Source organism: Pseudopodoces humilis, chromosome 2, assembly GCF_049639895.1.
Source record: "Pseudopodoces humilis isolate 2021_Gansu_Grassland_sample_001 chromosome 2, ASM4963989v1, whole genome shotgun sequence".
NCBI classification, from domain to species: Eukaryota; Metazoa; Chordata; class Aves; order Passeriformes; family Paridae; genus Pseudopodoces; species Pseudopodoces humilis.
This window is the reverse complement of record NC_142201.1, coordinates 71,128,360-71,142,970: the sequence shown is the minus strand read 5'-3', so window position 1 is coordinate 71,142,970 and position 14,611 is coordinate 71,128,360. Positions and strand designations below refer to the sequence as shown.

General features: G+C 39.2%; 2 protein-coding genes across 6 annotated transcripts in view; one reads left to right on the top strand and one right to left on the bottom strand.

Moving 5' to 3' along the window:
• The first annotated feature begins 32 nt into the window (after positions 1 to 32).
• Positions 33 to 1,668, top strand: MRPL57 (mitochondrial ribosomal protein L57). 2 transcript variants are annotated; one of them, XM_005516260.3, is made up of 2 exons: positions 33 to 126; positions 1,194 to 1,668. In XM_005516260.3, exon 2 carries the CDS (start codon positions 1,199 to 1,201, stop codon positions 1,508 to 1,510), a length of 312 nt encoding a protein of 103 aa, XP_005516317.1. In that variant the 5' UTR covers positions 33 to 126; positions 1,194 to 1,198; the 3' UTR covers positions 1,511 to 1,668. The 2 variants fall into 2 exon arrangements, with proteins under 2 accessions (XP_005516317.1, XP_014105647.1); XM_014250172.2 differs by having other exon boundaries at positions 119 to 250.
• An 814-nt stretch (positions 1,669 to 2,482) lies between these two features.
• The window catches only part of ZDHHC20 (zDHHC palmitoyltransferase 20), a 49,148-nt gene continuing 37,019 nt past the window's right edge, over positions 2,483 to 14,611 (bottom strand). For 3 of the 4 annotated variants that reach the window (XM_005516261.3, XM_088051111.1, XM_014250167.2), the window contains 5 exons: positions 13,042 to 13,168; positions 11,709 to 11,798; positions 10,481 to 10,596; positions 10,014 to 10,091; positions 2,483 to 7,856 (listed from right to left, as the gene is read on the bottom strand). In XM_005516261.3, coding sequence (XP_005516318.1) covers positions 10,054 to 10,091; positions 10,481 to 10,596; positions 11,709 to 11,798; positions 13,042 to 13,168 — 371 coding nt within the window. In that variant the 3' untranslated portion in view covers positions 2,483 to 7,856; positions 10,014 to 10,053. The remainder of the gene's footprint in view (positions 7,857 to 10,013; positions 10,092 to 10,480; positions 10,597 to 11,708; positions 11,799 to 13,041; positions 13,169 to 14,611) is intronic. The other variant, XM_005516262.3, reaches the window with a different exon arrangement.

Below are 14,611 nucleotides of genomic sequence, written 5' to 3'. Positions count from 1 at the left end.
CGCCAGCGCGAGCCCCATTGGTGCCGCCGGGCCCCACCCACCGCCGCCTCTCGCGAGAGCCGCGGCCCCCGCCCGCCGCCATCTTGACTCCTCCGCGCGGGACGCCGCCGCCGCCGGAGCTCCTCGGTGAGTGAGGCCGGGAGGGGAGCTGGGGACTGGGGCGGTGGTGCCCCCGCGGATCCCCGCGGCTTCACTTCTAAATCGGACCAGAGAGGAGGATGCCGGCGTGTATCTGCACCGTAGGAACGGGGTGGGTTGGCTTCCCTTAGCGGCAGTGCTGGTTTGCGCTGTGGTACAAGTGCTTGGCTGACTTGGTTGGTCACGGCACCAAGGCTGACAGAGTTCGTGAAGGGTTTGGACAGTTCTCTCAGGCACATGGTGTGGCTCCTGGCGATGTCGTGTGCAGGGCCAGTTGGACTCGGTGATCCTTGTTGGGTCCGTTCCAACTCCGCGTTTTCTGTGACTCTAAAGCTGATGGAATCCCCTGTAATGCGGGATATAATAACCTGGGATATAATAACCTGGGTGTTAGCGGGTTTGGGACTAATGAACAGGTTAACGAGGAGCATTTGCGTAAAGTCTGAACGTCATTTGGCCTTTCCTGCCCCTTACACCCGGCGTGTTCTGTCAGAGTCTCGTGGTGCTTTCCGCTTACGCCACTTGCTCTAATTCAGGATATTGTTTTTCTCTACCAACCAGGTTTCCTTCGGTCAGGATACAGGACTAGGTAATTACATACTAATAAGCTTACGGAGAGACTGTAGTTCCAAACTTAATGCTGAGGAAAGGTCAGATTTGGAGTGAGAAGACAGAGCTGGAAATACTCTGTTTTGACAACACAGCTATTTGAAGAAGGCGTGAGGGAAGCGGACCCTTCATTCTTGAATATCTGTAACTGGATTTTTCTTAAATAATTAATGGAGGATATGTTTTAATTGCAGTGTAAGGATAACTGAATAAATTCTTAAGCTACACAGATTTCAATTCCCCTTTTCTGATTCTTAAGTTTCTAGTGCACGTGGCCTTGTGCTGCCTGCTGTGTGTGATGGTTTGTGAGTACCAGGTTCTGAGCGTGAAACTTCAAACCGGCCAGCTAAGAGGCAGTGGAGTGAGTGCAGAGCTTTTAATCTCGTCAAAATTTTATTTTTGTCCCTAAGGTAATGAGTATTTTGTATTTCTGTTTATGTTTTAAGGCATAATGTTTTTAACAACAGTATTACTGCGGAAGAGAATTCCTGGAAAACAGTGGATTGGGAAGTACAGGCAACCAAGACAGGTTACCACTTCAATGAAGCAAGCAATGATCCGAAGGTTGGAAATTGAAGCAGAGAATGAATACTGGCTCAGCCAACCTTACCTGACACCGGAACAGGAATACAAACACAACGCTGAAGAGAGACGTGCGAAGTGGGAAGCTTTCAAAAGCCTGAAACAAGCCAAGTTTCCTGAGCACAGATACATCAGCGATCATTTAAACCACTTAAATGTGTCAAAGAAGTGGACATGTTGAATAAATACAGCATATTTATATTTGGCACCTGTCATGCACTACCGTGGGATCTGCTCTCATACCTATTATGGTAATTCACTGTAATTAGGGTGGGTGACAAATAAGACTTTGCTGTGGTGTACAAAATGCTGCATTAAAAGTAGTCCTCTGGAACAGCATATGTTTTCTTATTATTGCTTTGTTAGAGAAGTTCTTTGTGTGGCTGTCTACCATCTGCCAACCTTCTGTTCTTCAGGGCTTAAACAGCATGTTACCAGGTGCAGGGGTGGTGATTTATAGATAACGTAGTTTATAGCTTCAGTGATTGCCTTCTGAAAGCCTGGAGTGTTGAAAGGTCTCATCTGCTGGTACTGGCCACATGGCTTGAGCTGGTCACTTTCCCTTCCTCAGGCATTGTTCTGTGTACACCAGTACTTGAGACATGACATGACACTTGCAGTCAGGCATCCAAGGATCAAGGGGAACTAGAACTGCAGAGACAGGGGGATGAAGCTGGAATTCATGGAATGTTATAGAATTTTCCATTTTTAGAAAAACTTTCTGGAAAGAATTGTTGATTTTAACTGCCAGTGTCATTGTCAGTGTCAGCTTGGGTGTTACAGCTCTCTTACACAGATTGTTCCTCATCTAAAAGGAACATGGCTGATTCCTGCTTGAGCAGTTGACTTCTAAGTCAGGCTTAGTGACCTGAAGGAATAGGAGTTAGCCACAAGTCAGGCTTTTTATTTCCCCACAAGACCCAGTGACCTCCAAGATGTGTCAGGAGTGAGTGTAATCTTAGGTTTGTTGCAGCTGGAGTGTAAAAAAGAGCAATGGTGCAGTGCCTCCCAGGTAGGCAGTTTTTCTCCCTGATTTAATACACAGATGCTACAGCTGAGCACTTTTCAGATTCTTTCACATACTTTTATTAAGTTGATGTTGCATTCACTGATGAATTCAAGTGTCAAGTCCATACCACTTTGGAAAAGAGGCTTAAAATGGTACTTTTTTATTAAACATGAATTATACTTCAGAGAAATATGAACAAGTCTGAACACTGATGTACAAAATCTTGAATGCACTTTCATTGGTTATAAATGGCTTAAGAGAACTTAATGGAAAAGTATATATAGGGGGAAATTGCAAATACAATTAAAACATGAAGAAACTTCCAGGCAAAGCAATGTGATTTTGTATTTAATTCATTTATAAAAGCCCGTTTCAAAAAGTTACTTCAAGTATTAAACTATAAATGGAAACATTTTCTCTCTGCATAGGATGAGTCCTATCTGTAACATACAAAAAAATACAATAAGTGCATCATTATTACAGGTATCTTTTACATGTCATCCCAAACTTAAATACAGCTTATTACAAGTTTAGGCAGCACAATTAAAAAAAACAACTTTGTGGAAGTAGGAACAGCTGGGACATTGTGATTAGTGCAAATGTTGATGACCCTTGCTGGCAAATACAAAAGGAACTGCAGAGATGACCCAGGGATGTTTCATTCATCTAAGTTAAAAACAGAACAGACTTAACAGCAGGAACGCTGCTTCTTCCTGGGATAGCTTCATGATTGTAAATCATCATTCACGAAGATTTAAGTTTCCCACAATAAAGCTGATAACAGGATAAGGGACAGGAGAAATCAGAGAGGACCATGCTAAGTGTCTTAAGTTGTTAGCTAAGCAGTGTAAACGGAAGGGGATCAGCATGTCACCCCCACTGCTTTGGTGATAATTAAAGTAATACAAATACTTCATCTCTGACACATCTGCTTGACTGCTGAGCCTGAGCTCTCTGTTTCTTAGGACAGGGTGGGTAGGAAGAATGGGGAAATCTCCCAAAACCAAAGACAGTGATCCTGTAAACATAATCAGACTTCACTACCTAATAGGAAACAAATTCAAGTAATAGCTTCAGAAAACAAATGGCCAAACACCAGTTTTAATCTGCATTAAAATAAACTACAACTCATAGCTTCATGACAGTTATGTAATTAAGAAAAATGTGTATAAAAAGCTCTATATACAAAATAAATTGATAGAAATGAGTGTAACAAATGCATTCAGTACTAAATTGGTTCATGTGCACCTGCTCTCTTTGGTGCCATTTAGGGATAGAAGAGCTTCTGAAGTTGCACATATCGCTGTTTTTTAGGTACTGTGAAAATACATGTTTGTGAGCTAAAAGTAACTGCTGTTTGGAGCCTCTCGAAATGCACACCCAAATGCCCCAGTCAGACACAACTTTAGAGGGTGTCCTTGGAGAACATAAACTATGAAGCCCAGAACTGTCATGATTTTGTTGTTATATACCTTTTAATAAAAATCTAGTCAGTCAGTGCTCCAGATCCAGGCATATTTGGTCAATCTATGTCAGAATCAGCCCATCTTGGTAAGCCTGCCAGACACTAATGCTGCTGCAAACGCTGCAGTTTCCTTCCTCCTGGGGCTCTGCTTAGCTATAGCCAGACCATACTTCAGTTAGATCATGAAATCTTTGTGTGCATACTCAGTGGTATGGAAATTCATCCCAACCCAAAAGATGATTTATAATTAATAAAGAAGAGCCACACAAGACCAGAGGAAAGAAACAGTACCTGAAAACTGAAAGTATTCAGCACTCTGGAGAACAGGACCAGTTTGTAAGAATAACATACCAAAAGTAGCTTGGTACTTGCAAATTCCACACTCAAGAGGCAGCTTTAACAAAAAGGTTACCATGATTTCTACTCAAATCACTAAAAATAGAAGTGCCCAAACTTCCTCTAAAGTAACCCTCTGATTACTTAAAATGGAGATTTTTAATCACATTTAGTCACATCTGACTGGTATCAATACAGTCTCAAAATAATACTGTAGGAAGTCAATTAATGACAGAAACCTATTCCTCTTCCTGCCCTCCTCCCATAATACACCTTTGTCAGGAACAGCAATGATGTGTGTGTTGGACATTCTGTGAGTAAGAAAAAAACCCCAGTATTGTGTAGTTTCAAGTAATTTCTATTGATGTATTTTCCTGCCTCATATTCACAGGGACAGGTTTATTTCAAGACATTTCAGAAAAATGGAGAACAAATCACACTGAAATCCTCCCCTACATCAGGCTTCTGTCCTCACACTGGGAATTTAAAACCTTTTTTTTTTGAGTGTATGTAGATTTTTTTAAAAGAGAAAAGCAGTAAGAAACACAAATGCTGTTTCTAATTGCAGCCAATATCAACTATCCTACAGCAACTACTATGTATGGCTTGTAGTAGTCATTACTTTAATGGATCTAAAAACTTAAGGGCTGCTATTTTTAATGACATCCTAGGTATTTTTAAGACTCCCTGATACAGAGTAGGTTAAAGCACAAAACCAGCATGTACAACACAGCCCAACACCCTAAACAGTTGTTTTCTCAGGATCCATCCCCCTTCTGATCTCATGACCAACCCTCTTCCTGCAGCCCTAGGGACACGTAGGACTGCTTGCAGACTGACAGCCAAAGAGCCATCCTGCTCCCTTCATGGACTTCCTGGCACAGCACAGCCTAGGGAATGCTCAGGACAGACTCCAAAGGCAGAGGATATCATCCTGGTGCCTTAGCCGTGATACCTCCCCCAAAGCCCAGGCCTGCCAGGAAAACCTAACTCCTCCATCCCACTCAATGGCCTTCGAGTTCAGCAGTAAAATTCCCTTAGAGAACTTAATTCCTTTAAATCAGCCTGTGGTTTCTCTTAGTCTCAGTTCCCTAGGGGAAAAAAAATAAAAGGGCTTGCGGTGGTAAATGTGGGAGAATCATTTTTCAATCATTTTACTATGTTTTGTACTTGTCAAAGTGACTTTCAGTAATGCCTACTTTTACACCAACAGTAACTCTGACCTCAGGATTATCCTAAAACCACTGCTCTCCTTTATTTACCTCAAATACGAAAAATCTAGGATAAAATATTCCTGTGATCTGCATAAACATGTCAGAAATGTCAGTTTTTCATGAAAAGCCTCAAAAATGTCCATCAGATATACAAAGAAGTGATTTCAGAAAAGCAGCACTTGCTAGAAAATGCACATGGAAATAGTCCAGCCTGTTTACTTGCAATTTTTCCTGTAGATTCACTATCCTCACTAGAGAAATCAAACAAATTCTCCTGATGTTGGCCTCCAGGATACATACATTCATGGGGGAGGGGGGGGGTATATGAAGCACTTTGGGGAGTGGGTGGGGGGAGCAGAGATCATATTGCCGAGTCAGTGATACTTAGGACTCTGATAGACATTTTGTAGTTCTGCTAGATGATGTCTATGCATGGACGTGTTGTTTTTATTTCAGCTATAATACATGGATGAAGTAAAAGCCAGATGTTATCCCAGGCCCTCCATGACAGTTCCACCAGTGTTTGGGGCTGCAAATTTTGGTATTCAGAACAAGCCATTTGAACAAGCAGTCTTCCTTCTCTGTTATCTTCCCCAAGGAATTTTGCTGGTGCGATACTGCTGAGAGCTTATGTTAAGATGGACACTTCTCACTTAACACTTGAGAAGAAAAAGAAAATTGACCTTTCAGATCAATGTGTAGCAAACGTTTTTTGTAAGTTTTGGAATTAGCAAATGCAAAATTTCTTGTACAAAGTTTGAAGAAACATTCTGCAATTTTTATAAAACATGCAAGTTTGGACCATTACTTCTGTCTCAAGAACACTGAACAGTGAAATCATGATAATAGATTCTCAAAGAGTTCTTGTTCCAGAAGATTAATATTTAAGAAAAAATTATGATATCCAAAGACAAAAAATACTTATTTTAAACCTTACAGTATACTTGATACCTTAGTATTTCCATCATAAACATATTTAACTCAAGTAGCAATCAGTCTGGGAGACAAACCAAACAGGTTCTTTTGGACTAGATTATCAATTTGACTACTACCTTCAGTCTGTATCAAGAGGGCTCATGTCTATTTGTAATCAGCATCAGCTGAACATCAGAAAAGTTACAGACAGAAAAATAGCATTTGTCACATTTTCCAGGTGCAAAATTCCAATACCACCCAAAGAAAAGTTAGCAGTCTTCTCTGTAGAGGAATGAGGGAAAAAAAAAACCATGTTGTTTGCTGTAGGTCTTGAGCTGAGGATGGGATGGGCTTGATTCTTCACACAGGAAACACATTTTGCCTTTTGTGAATACGTACATTGCTGCACAAAGCCATCAGTCTTCAGCAGTTTCAGCATCACTCAAACTGGACTTGAAAGTGGGAGACTAAAGGATGCAATTTTTCAGTGTGCTAACATAGATCTATTATCCAACACTAATCTTCTTGTAAGTACCTGATATTTGTATTTTAGAACCAATAAAACCTTGTGCCTTCATTAAAAAGATAAAACAAAAGTATAAAACAGTATTTATAAACCATCAAGACTCCCATGGAAAAAGCAGTACTCTGCTGGTTCTATTTTCTAGCAACACACAACTGCAATTATGATTTTTCTCAGGGGTACTTTACCATTTTGTTGCTGCCTTACAAAGAACACAGCAAACAGTAACAGAAAATACAGTAATTCTTAATTCCTTTTTGTACTGCCTTTTCCGTGTATGCTGACAATTGTTGGAAAGTAATAATCCATGTTTTTTCCAACTAAAACACAAGTTTTCTTCTTTGAGCTCTGTCCTTGGTATGGTTAAATAAATCAAGTTAAAATGATGAGGAAGCTCAACCCTATAGCAAAAAAGCAACACCCAAGTTAAAGGCTTTTATGTTGTTGGCATTGCCTTGCTCCAAAGCACAGCTAGTAGAAGGAACCCTCAGTCCCACAAGACTTGGAGAGCTGTGATCATGGGGTTAATAGGAGGAGAGGAGAAGATATCATCTAGTCCCTTCCCCATCACCTGGCATCTGAACTATGTATACTCCCACTTCAGACTTGCTGACCATGCTCTAGGCTGACTTTTTTTCTTTTTTTTCTTCCTTTTCCTTTTTTCTTTCCTTCTGTACTCTGGAGACCTGCTATGGAAGTGACTTCTGCAGTGCCTAAGGTATGAAGTTTGCCCATGAGGAGGTAGGAGTCTCTGCAATCTACCCCCACCACTGCAGCATAAAAGAAATGCATAGTTCCCACTCTGGACCTTGTGCATCCAAGCAGGGCACTTCTGGATCTGGCCCTTTGGTAGCAGTATATAATTCAGTGTTGCATAAATGCACATTAAGAATCTTAAGGCATCTGTCTTAACTTCCCTGCAATAGTGCTTACAAGAATCCATTGTACTGTGCAGAAACTTGAATTTCTTGTCTCTTCCTAAAATGTTCACGTTCCATTTTTTCCTGCTCAGCTTCTTCCAAACAAAATTAAGTAATATTCAAGCTCAAAATGTGTTGCAGAAACCTAGTGAAACAAAAAAAAAAAAGTAATTAATGGAATTATCCAATCAGCTTTGAAAAAACACATCTTTGAAAAAACACATGCATTACACAAATGCACCTGGGTCATATGATTTACAGACTTCTGATTAAGGTAAGTAGTTAAGGCAACTTCAACTCAGAAATAGCTTTCTGGGAGGTGTGGGGTTTTGTTTCACACTTCTTATGTTTTAGAAGCTTATCAGTGCTAAGAACATCTATCTATCACCACTGATCTGTGTCTAAAGTATCCTGGATCCCTGACTGGCAATTCAAGTTTTGAATTAAATTGATAGATGTGAGGATACAAATAGTATTTGCCTAGGTGAGCCTGGGGTATGTCTGTCTTCTGCAAATTAAGCTCTGTACACTAGAATAATCCATGACTTTGCTTCTGCTGTGTGTTACAGGCCCAAAATTTAAAAATACAATTATTGGCTTGTTACAGGGTACTATGGAAGTGCATAGAACAGATGCTGGATCTCATAGCTACTGTAGAATTGCTTAGAAATGCAGGTCTGGAATTAACAACCTTGGCCTAAACTGTGATCAAATCCAACTGAACTCAGAATGGTTCAAACAATGTGTTACAGAGTTAATTCAAGGTAATACATATCCAAATGCTTTTGCATTGGGTGCAATTATACACTTTTATTTATAGAACTTCTAAAATTAGTGTAGTTTGGGCAAGTGTAACACAAAGTACAAATTCTTCCTTTATTAAATCTGGCCTCACTTTAGGAAGAGAGAGAGGATAGAAAATAAATTAATCTCAAACTATTATAAATTAATTGTCTAGTTTAAGACAGTCATCTATGCTTTCTCTCTAGGTCAGTGGAAAGAAAGATTAGGATCTTTCTATAATACCCTATCAAAGGCTGCTGGGATGAGCCGCTCTCAGAAACTTCTATTCTGCTCCATGAAGAACAGAAAAGCCTTCGTAACCTGTTTAGGTCAGATTAGCTTTTATATAGCTGGAGGCTGAAAGGAACACCTTGCTTGGGATATTCTTTTGCACATTTATATAGCATTAAGAAAAGTTGGAAAGGGAAATTTCCATTGGTGAGTTCTCATGGTTGAATAGGTTTTTCAGAAATCCTAACTAACTAGTCTAATCTTGGTTTTGTATGCGTTTACACTGAGCCGTCTGACCAACATCATCAGCCCAAGCATCACACCATCACCCACAAAGACCTTTTAGAAAGGTTTTTTTTTCCTTGAAAACAAAACAACCCTCTCCCAAAACTATAATTTTAGGTCAGAAGGCTCCTTAAAAAAAAATTAAAAGGGAAAAAAAAAGTAATCCTAAAATTATTGAGCTTACCAAATTCAAATGTAGTGTTTTTTTTCTAATAAAAAAAAAAAAGTTATATCCCCCCCCACCAAAAAACCCACAATAACCAAAAAAAAAAAAAAAATCAAAAGAGGCAGGGGGTAATGACTCAGCTCTAGCTTCTACAGCTGTTAGTCGTCCAAATAAGATTTGTTTCTCTTCCAGTCAGAAAGACTTAATGGGAGCTTATAAGCTCACCACAGCAGAAAGTCAATATAAAAGAAGTCTAATCTAGTTGTTGGAAATACACCAAGAGAAGTTTTATATATACACCAGCACTCACTGTATTTCCTAAACGCAAAGTGCATACAGGGCATTTTAATGCAAAAAACATTCCAAAAGATCACAGTCAATTCCAAATGTGACAGAGCAGTCTGTATGCAGAGAGCTATATTCACTTACTGACCTTCCTTGTGCACATGCAATTTCCTAAAGTGCAGAACATGGCCCACCAATATATGACTAAGAAGAAGATATTTAAGGAGCTCTTCCTCAAGACAGCATTTCATCTCAGAATTGCATTTAGCATCAGATTCTTTTCTGGTAACAAATCCAGCACTACCCACTTCAATCTAAATTACAGGATAATTCTTACTCATCCCAGGCCTAGCCAGCCCATGTTTCCTGCACTACAGCATTACTCCCATTCTTGTCTTCTCAACAGCCACTCTGAATTTTGTTTAGACTTTGCTATTACTCATCCAGTATCAGAGGACTCCTCTGCATTCCATGACTAGTTGATTTTTGACTTTGAGGCATCAATTTTATTCATACATGTACAGAAACAGCAATCAGTTATGTTAGTCTTACCTGTTTCTCATTGAGATGGTTGGTTAGTAATTAGCTGAGATCAGCTTTCCAATGAAACTATAATATGTTTTTTTGCACCTAGAAGGTGAGAGAATCTCAATTATGTGTTTTTGCAGATTCGCATAACAAATAGCAAAGATTTCAAACCAGAAAGCACATTGACCGTGTTGTGACTACTTTAAAAAAATGTTTTCCTCCCCCTAATCAAACATAAAAGATCCCAAATCTCAGAACTGAAGTGCAAAAGTGAGAATTATCTATCCATCTGCCATCCACTACCTTAACACAATAACTAATTTTGGAGCAAAACATAGGATGCAAATTAGCCTTAAGTTCTAAATATCCTGACTTGGTTCCATGGAACACATTTTCTTCTATATCACTCCAGCCAATTCCTAAGGTCTTTCTAGGCACCAAAAAACAACAACAACAACAAAAAAAACCTGAACCACAAACAAAACCACTACCTGATTTCACATTTTCCTCTTCAGGGCCAGTTTCCACCCACTGACAATCACCAGATAGCAACCGATTTTGTGATTCACTGAGTGGTCGAGCAGGAAAGGACTGATTGGCTACAGAGCTGAAAGATAAGCAAAGTCAACAGGAATTCTGTAATACCAATAGCTGCTTCAGACATTTCTAGAATAGTGAAGTTACCTAAAAGCAAAGCTAACAACAAAAAACCCTATGATGCCTACTGGAAATGGCTGCCTGCCCCCAAATCTAATTCCTCTACAGGCTTGTCTAGTCATCAGTCTAAAATAAACCCCTACCTGACACAGGCCACTCACTTCTAATGGAAAAAACCCATGGATTGATACATAAAAAATGGCACCCTGACAATAACACTGCCATACAGCTAAAAAGAAAATCTATGCAGTTCCATCTGGAAGAGCAAACAAGTGCCATCTTATCCCATGCAAATGCCAGGGCCTTCTTCTGAACAATCTTCTGAATGTAAAAGGATACTTTGCTGTTTGCACAAGGGTCCTGTTCTTGTGTAAATTCCACAGGTTATGTTGCACTGGAAGCAACTTCTTCTCTGTATTGCCCTTCAGTCCTCTAATGTCTGGTAACTCAAGTAGCTCTTGGCAACAATCTTCAGTTTACAAATTCACCAAACTATGCAGAAGCCTTCTAAAGTGGCAAATGTAAACATCCCAGAAACTGCACACAGAGACTCTTGTCTCTTTGGAGATACATTGAAGATACAAAACATGCAAATTTGGGAGGAATAAAAGTAATGAGCTAAAATTCCCAGCATGAGAGATCTACTTCTCTTGTAAACTATCTCAACATTACTTGTTTAAGCATGCTCAAGGAGATGAAATACAAATAATACCTTGCCTTTCAGAAAAAAAAACCCAAAACAAACAAATAATCAAAACTTTTTTTTTTTCCATGGATGACTATTCAGTCTTCCCTAGGAATTTTCTGATTGTTGTTAAGAGCCAGTAAGCTCTCTTACTTTCTGTATTAATGCTTCCTTAGAGCCTTGTCCTCTGTTACAACAAAACCAACACACAGTCAAGTTTTTAGTCTTAATCCATTCTATCCTTCACTGAAGACTTACAAACTTACTCTGAAGATGACAAGAAGCATAGAGAATTAAGAAACTAACTTTGAGACAATTTTTTTTCTCTAGATAAGTACTAAACAGTACAAAATCAGAATTTTAAGTGCTATAGTTACCTTTTGGCAGGATCATTTTGGCTTGAGACTGCAAATTGCTCTGGATCCATAATTACCAAACGAGTAGGGAAATTACATCCATCACCCAAACTATATGAGAAACAAAGACACAAATCACTGCTGGTAGCTGACTTAAATGATCTGAACAAGGATCCATGAAAGAGGCAAAGGCTACAGGCTCGAATCAATTAGCTGAGCACAGTACTGAACTCCAGACTTTAGCAAGGCAGTTCTACCACTAAATCAGATGATCAGTTAATTAAATCTTGGAGCTCAATTGATTCCCACCCTTATCACTGAGCATGGATTTCTATGCACAACACAAGTCTGTGGATTTCAGAAACACAGATGTATTTCAGTAGACTCTAGCCCTAATCATCTCCCAAACCAGCATACTCACATGGCTAGACTCTCTGGTATTTACAGCCTCAGAAGCTGTATCATAAATAACATTCTGGTGGCCATGATTTCCCCTTCACCCCGAATTTTGAAATTAGCTAAGCCTTCTTTTAAAGTTTATCAGGATAAAATGTGGTAGCAAAACAGATGGAGCCATCTACAGTGGAGTTTCTGTCTTTAATCACATGGTAGTTGAACAAACAGCTGAGTCAACTTAAGCTGTTGGTATTGCCTCTGCTGTTTGATACCAGATCTCAGCTTCACAAACAGGTTCAGCAACATTTTTACCTGATACACAGTCCCCCAAGAGCAGTGTTGAAACACAGTTCCTACTTCATTCTGCTGAAGTCTGATAGTGCTGGGAGTGGGCAGCATGTCAGTCTTGCTTCATCAGGCTTGTCTGCAACTCCCTAATGCTGGCTCAGCTGACATTTTAAATCCAGCATTTTTCATAATATCAGATTTTTAACCCCCTCTGTTGCTTATTTACATGCACTTTCTTAGATGGCTTTTGATTCCTAATTTGTCATCTGCAACAAAAGGAAAGCCGTCAAGTTTTTCCAGGGGCAAGAGGGGGTGTTTTAAACTGATGTTGTTGTGATGCAGCTGTTTGATCTCCCCTGAGTTGCTGATTTCTGCTCTATAATCACTGAGACTACCACCAAAATGCGTACAATTTTTGCAATACGCTTCTAAAAGCTTTCCAAATTTCTGCATTTAAAAAATCTCTTTTCAACAAGCTCACTGTCTTTGAATGAAAACCTTGGGTGGAGTATGATAGTTTTCTCTTGCACATTTTGCCTGCACCAATATTTATTGTACAGGATACAAAAGCTGGCTTTTCACTGTGCTTTATTTTTTAGTAGAAAAGGAAGCAAGGTGGAAGTCATGAAATCAATTAATTCCCTAATTCATTACTGTTCAGACTGAATACCTGGTAAAGATAGGGAGTAACCAATACTTCTTTTCATCTCCAAAAACCTCCCTCAGATTTTTGCTGCATCCAAGAGAAAAGCCATTTTTATCAGGACCGTTTCGAAATGTGGGTGCACGGAATGTTTCTGTAAAATAAAAACATGCAATTCATTAAACCAGTAGGGAGTCAGGGAGCATAAAGAAACAAACTTCTCTGCTGTGGAACCAGTTTTGGGCAAGGTGAGGTGATCTTGATGTATATTATGGGGGGCAGAGGGGAAGAAAAAATAATCTCAAGTAATCAGAGTAAAAAAAAACCAGAAAAATGAGAAAATCAGGTAAACAGAGCAGTTACCTTGTTAACTTTTTACATTTAACAAAGTCTGAGACAAAGCTAAGTACCATCAGTATGCCAAAGATAGGCACATACATCCCTTATTTCTTGATGACTTGATCTCCCTTCAGCCCTCTTTGAGCAGAAGATTTTCCCATTTAGGAGTAATTTATCATAAGCACTGCTGGACCTAAGCCCATACAGAAGAGGTTTTTTCACATCTGCCAAGTTTGGAAGCTGAATTAAGAGCATCCCGTGCTATCAGAGGAAGATGAAATCTATTACATTAGAAACAGACACACCATGAACTATAGCAAACCACCACCATTTTTCTACTCAGTCCAGTTACACCCTTGGCTAAGAACTGAGAGGACTCATTGCTCTCCCTCCATACCAGTATCTTGTATTTTTACGATCATGATCCAGAAAACAGATAAAATATTGTGTTGCCCATTATGACCACTGACTTTTGGGTAAGGAATATGCTGAAGTTTTCTTCAAAGCTAAAAAGAAATTGTGAATATTCCATAACTGTAGCTACGTCAAAATCAAAAGAATTCAAATAACTCTCCTGTCAGCCAATCAAAAAATTCTAGCAAAAAAATTCTAGATTAAATTATTTTACTTTTAATCAATCCACTTATTTTTGAGGTTAGAAATTTAAATTCCAATGAAAGATAAAAGATTCTGACTTACTCAGTTGTAGAAATACTCATCAGTCCCTGTCCCCCCACACACTGCAAAAAACACTCTCACAAGTGTTTCCTAGCAGAACTTAAAATATTTTAATTAAATGCATATAGCTTGGTTTCACTGATCAATGCCATTTAAAATGTTTAGGCATAAAATGATGGGAATCTCTTATTATCTAGGAAATGCGCATCAGTGCTTTCATTTTTATTGCACTTTTACAAGCCACTTCCCAACAATAAGGTCAGTTTTCTTTCACAGGATTTAAGAATACTCATTCGTATCTAGTTCAAAATGTAGTACATGTTCATGTACAGCAGAGCCTCTGATTTGGTTGGGGTTACCTAGCTACTCAAAGTATTCGAACAACAGAGTGGCAAGTAGCAACTGGGTTACGTACTTCATGCTTAAAAACACAACAAATTTGAGGCATGGTGCCTCAGATGTCTCAAAAATACCAACAAGAGAAATGAACAGTCATGAATCTGAATGCTTGGCTCCAGCAGAGGATGCCCCACAGGCTTAATTTTCCCATCTGTTTCACCTTTAATTACTTTGACCAAAT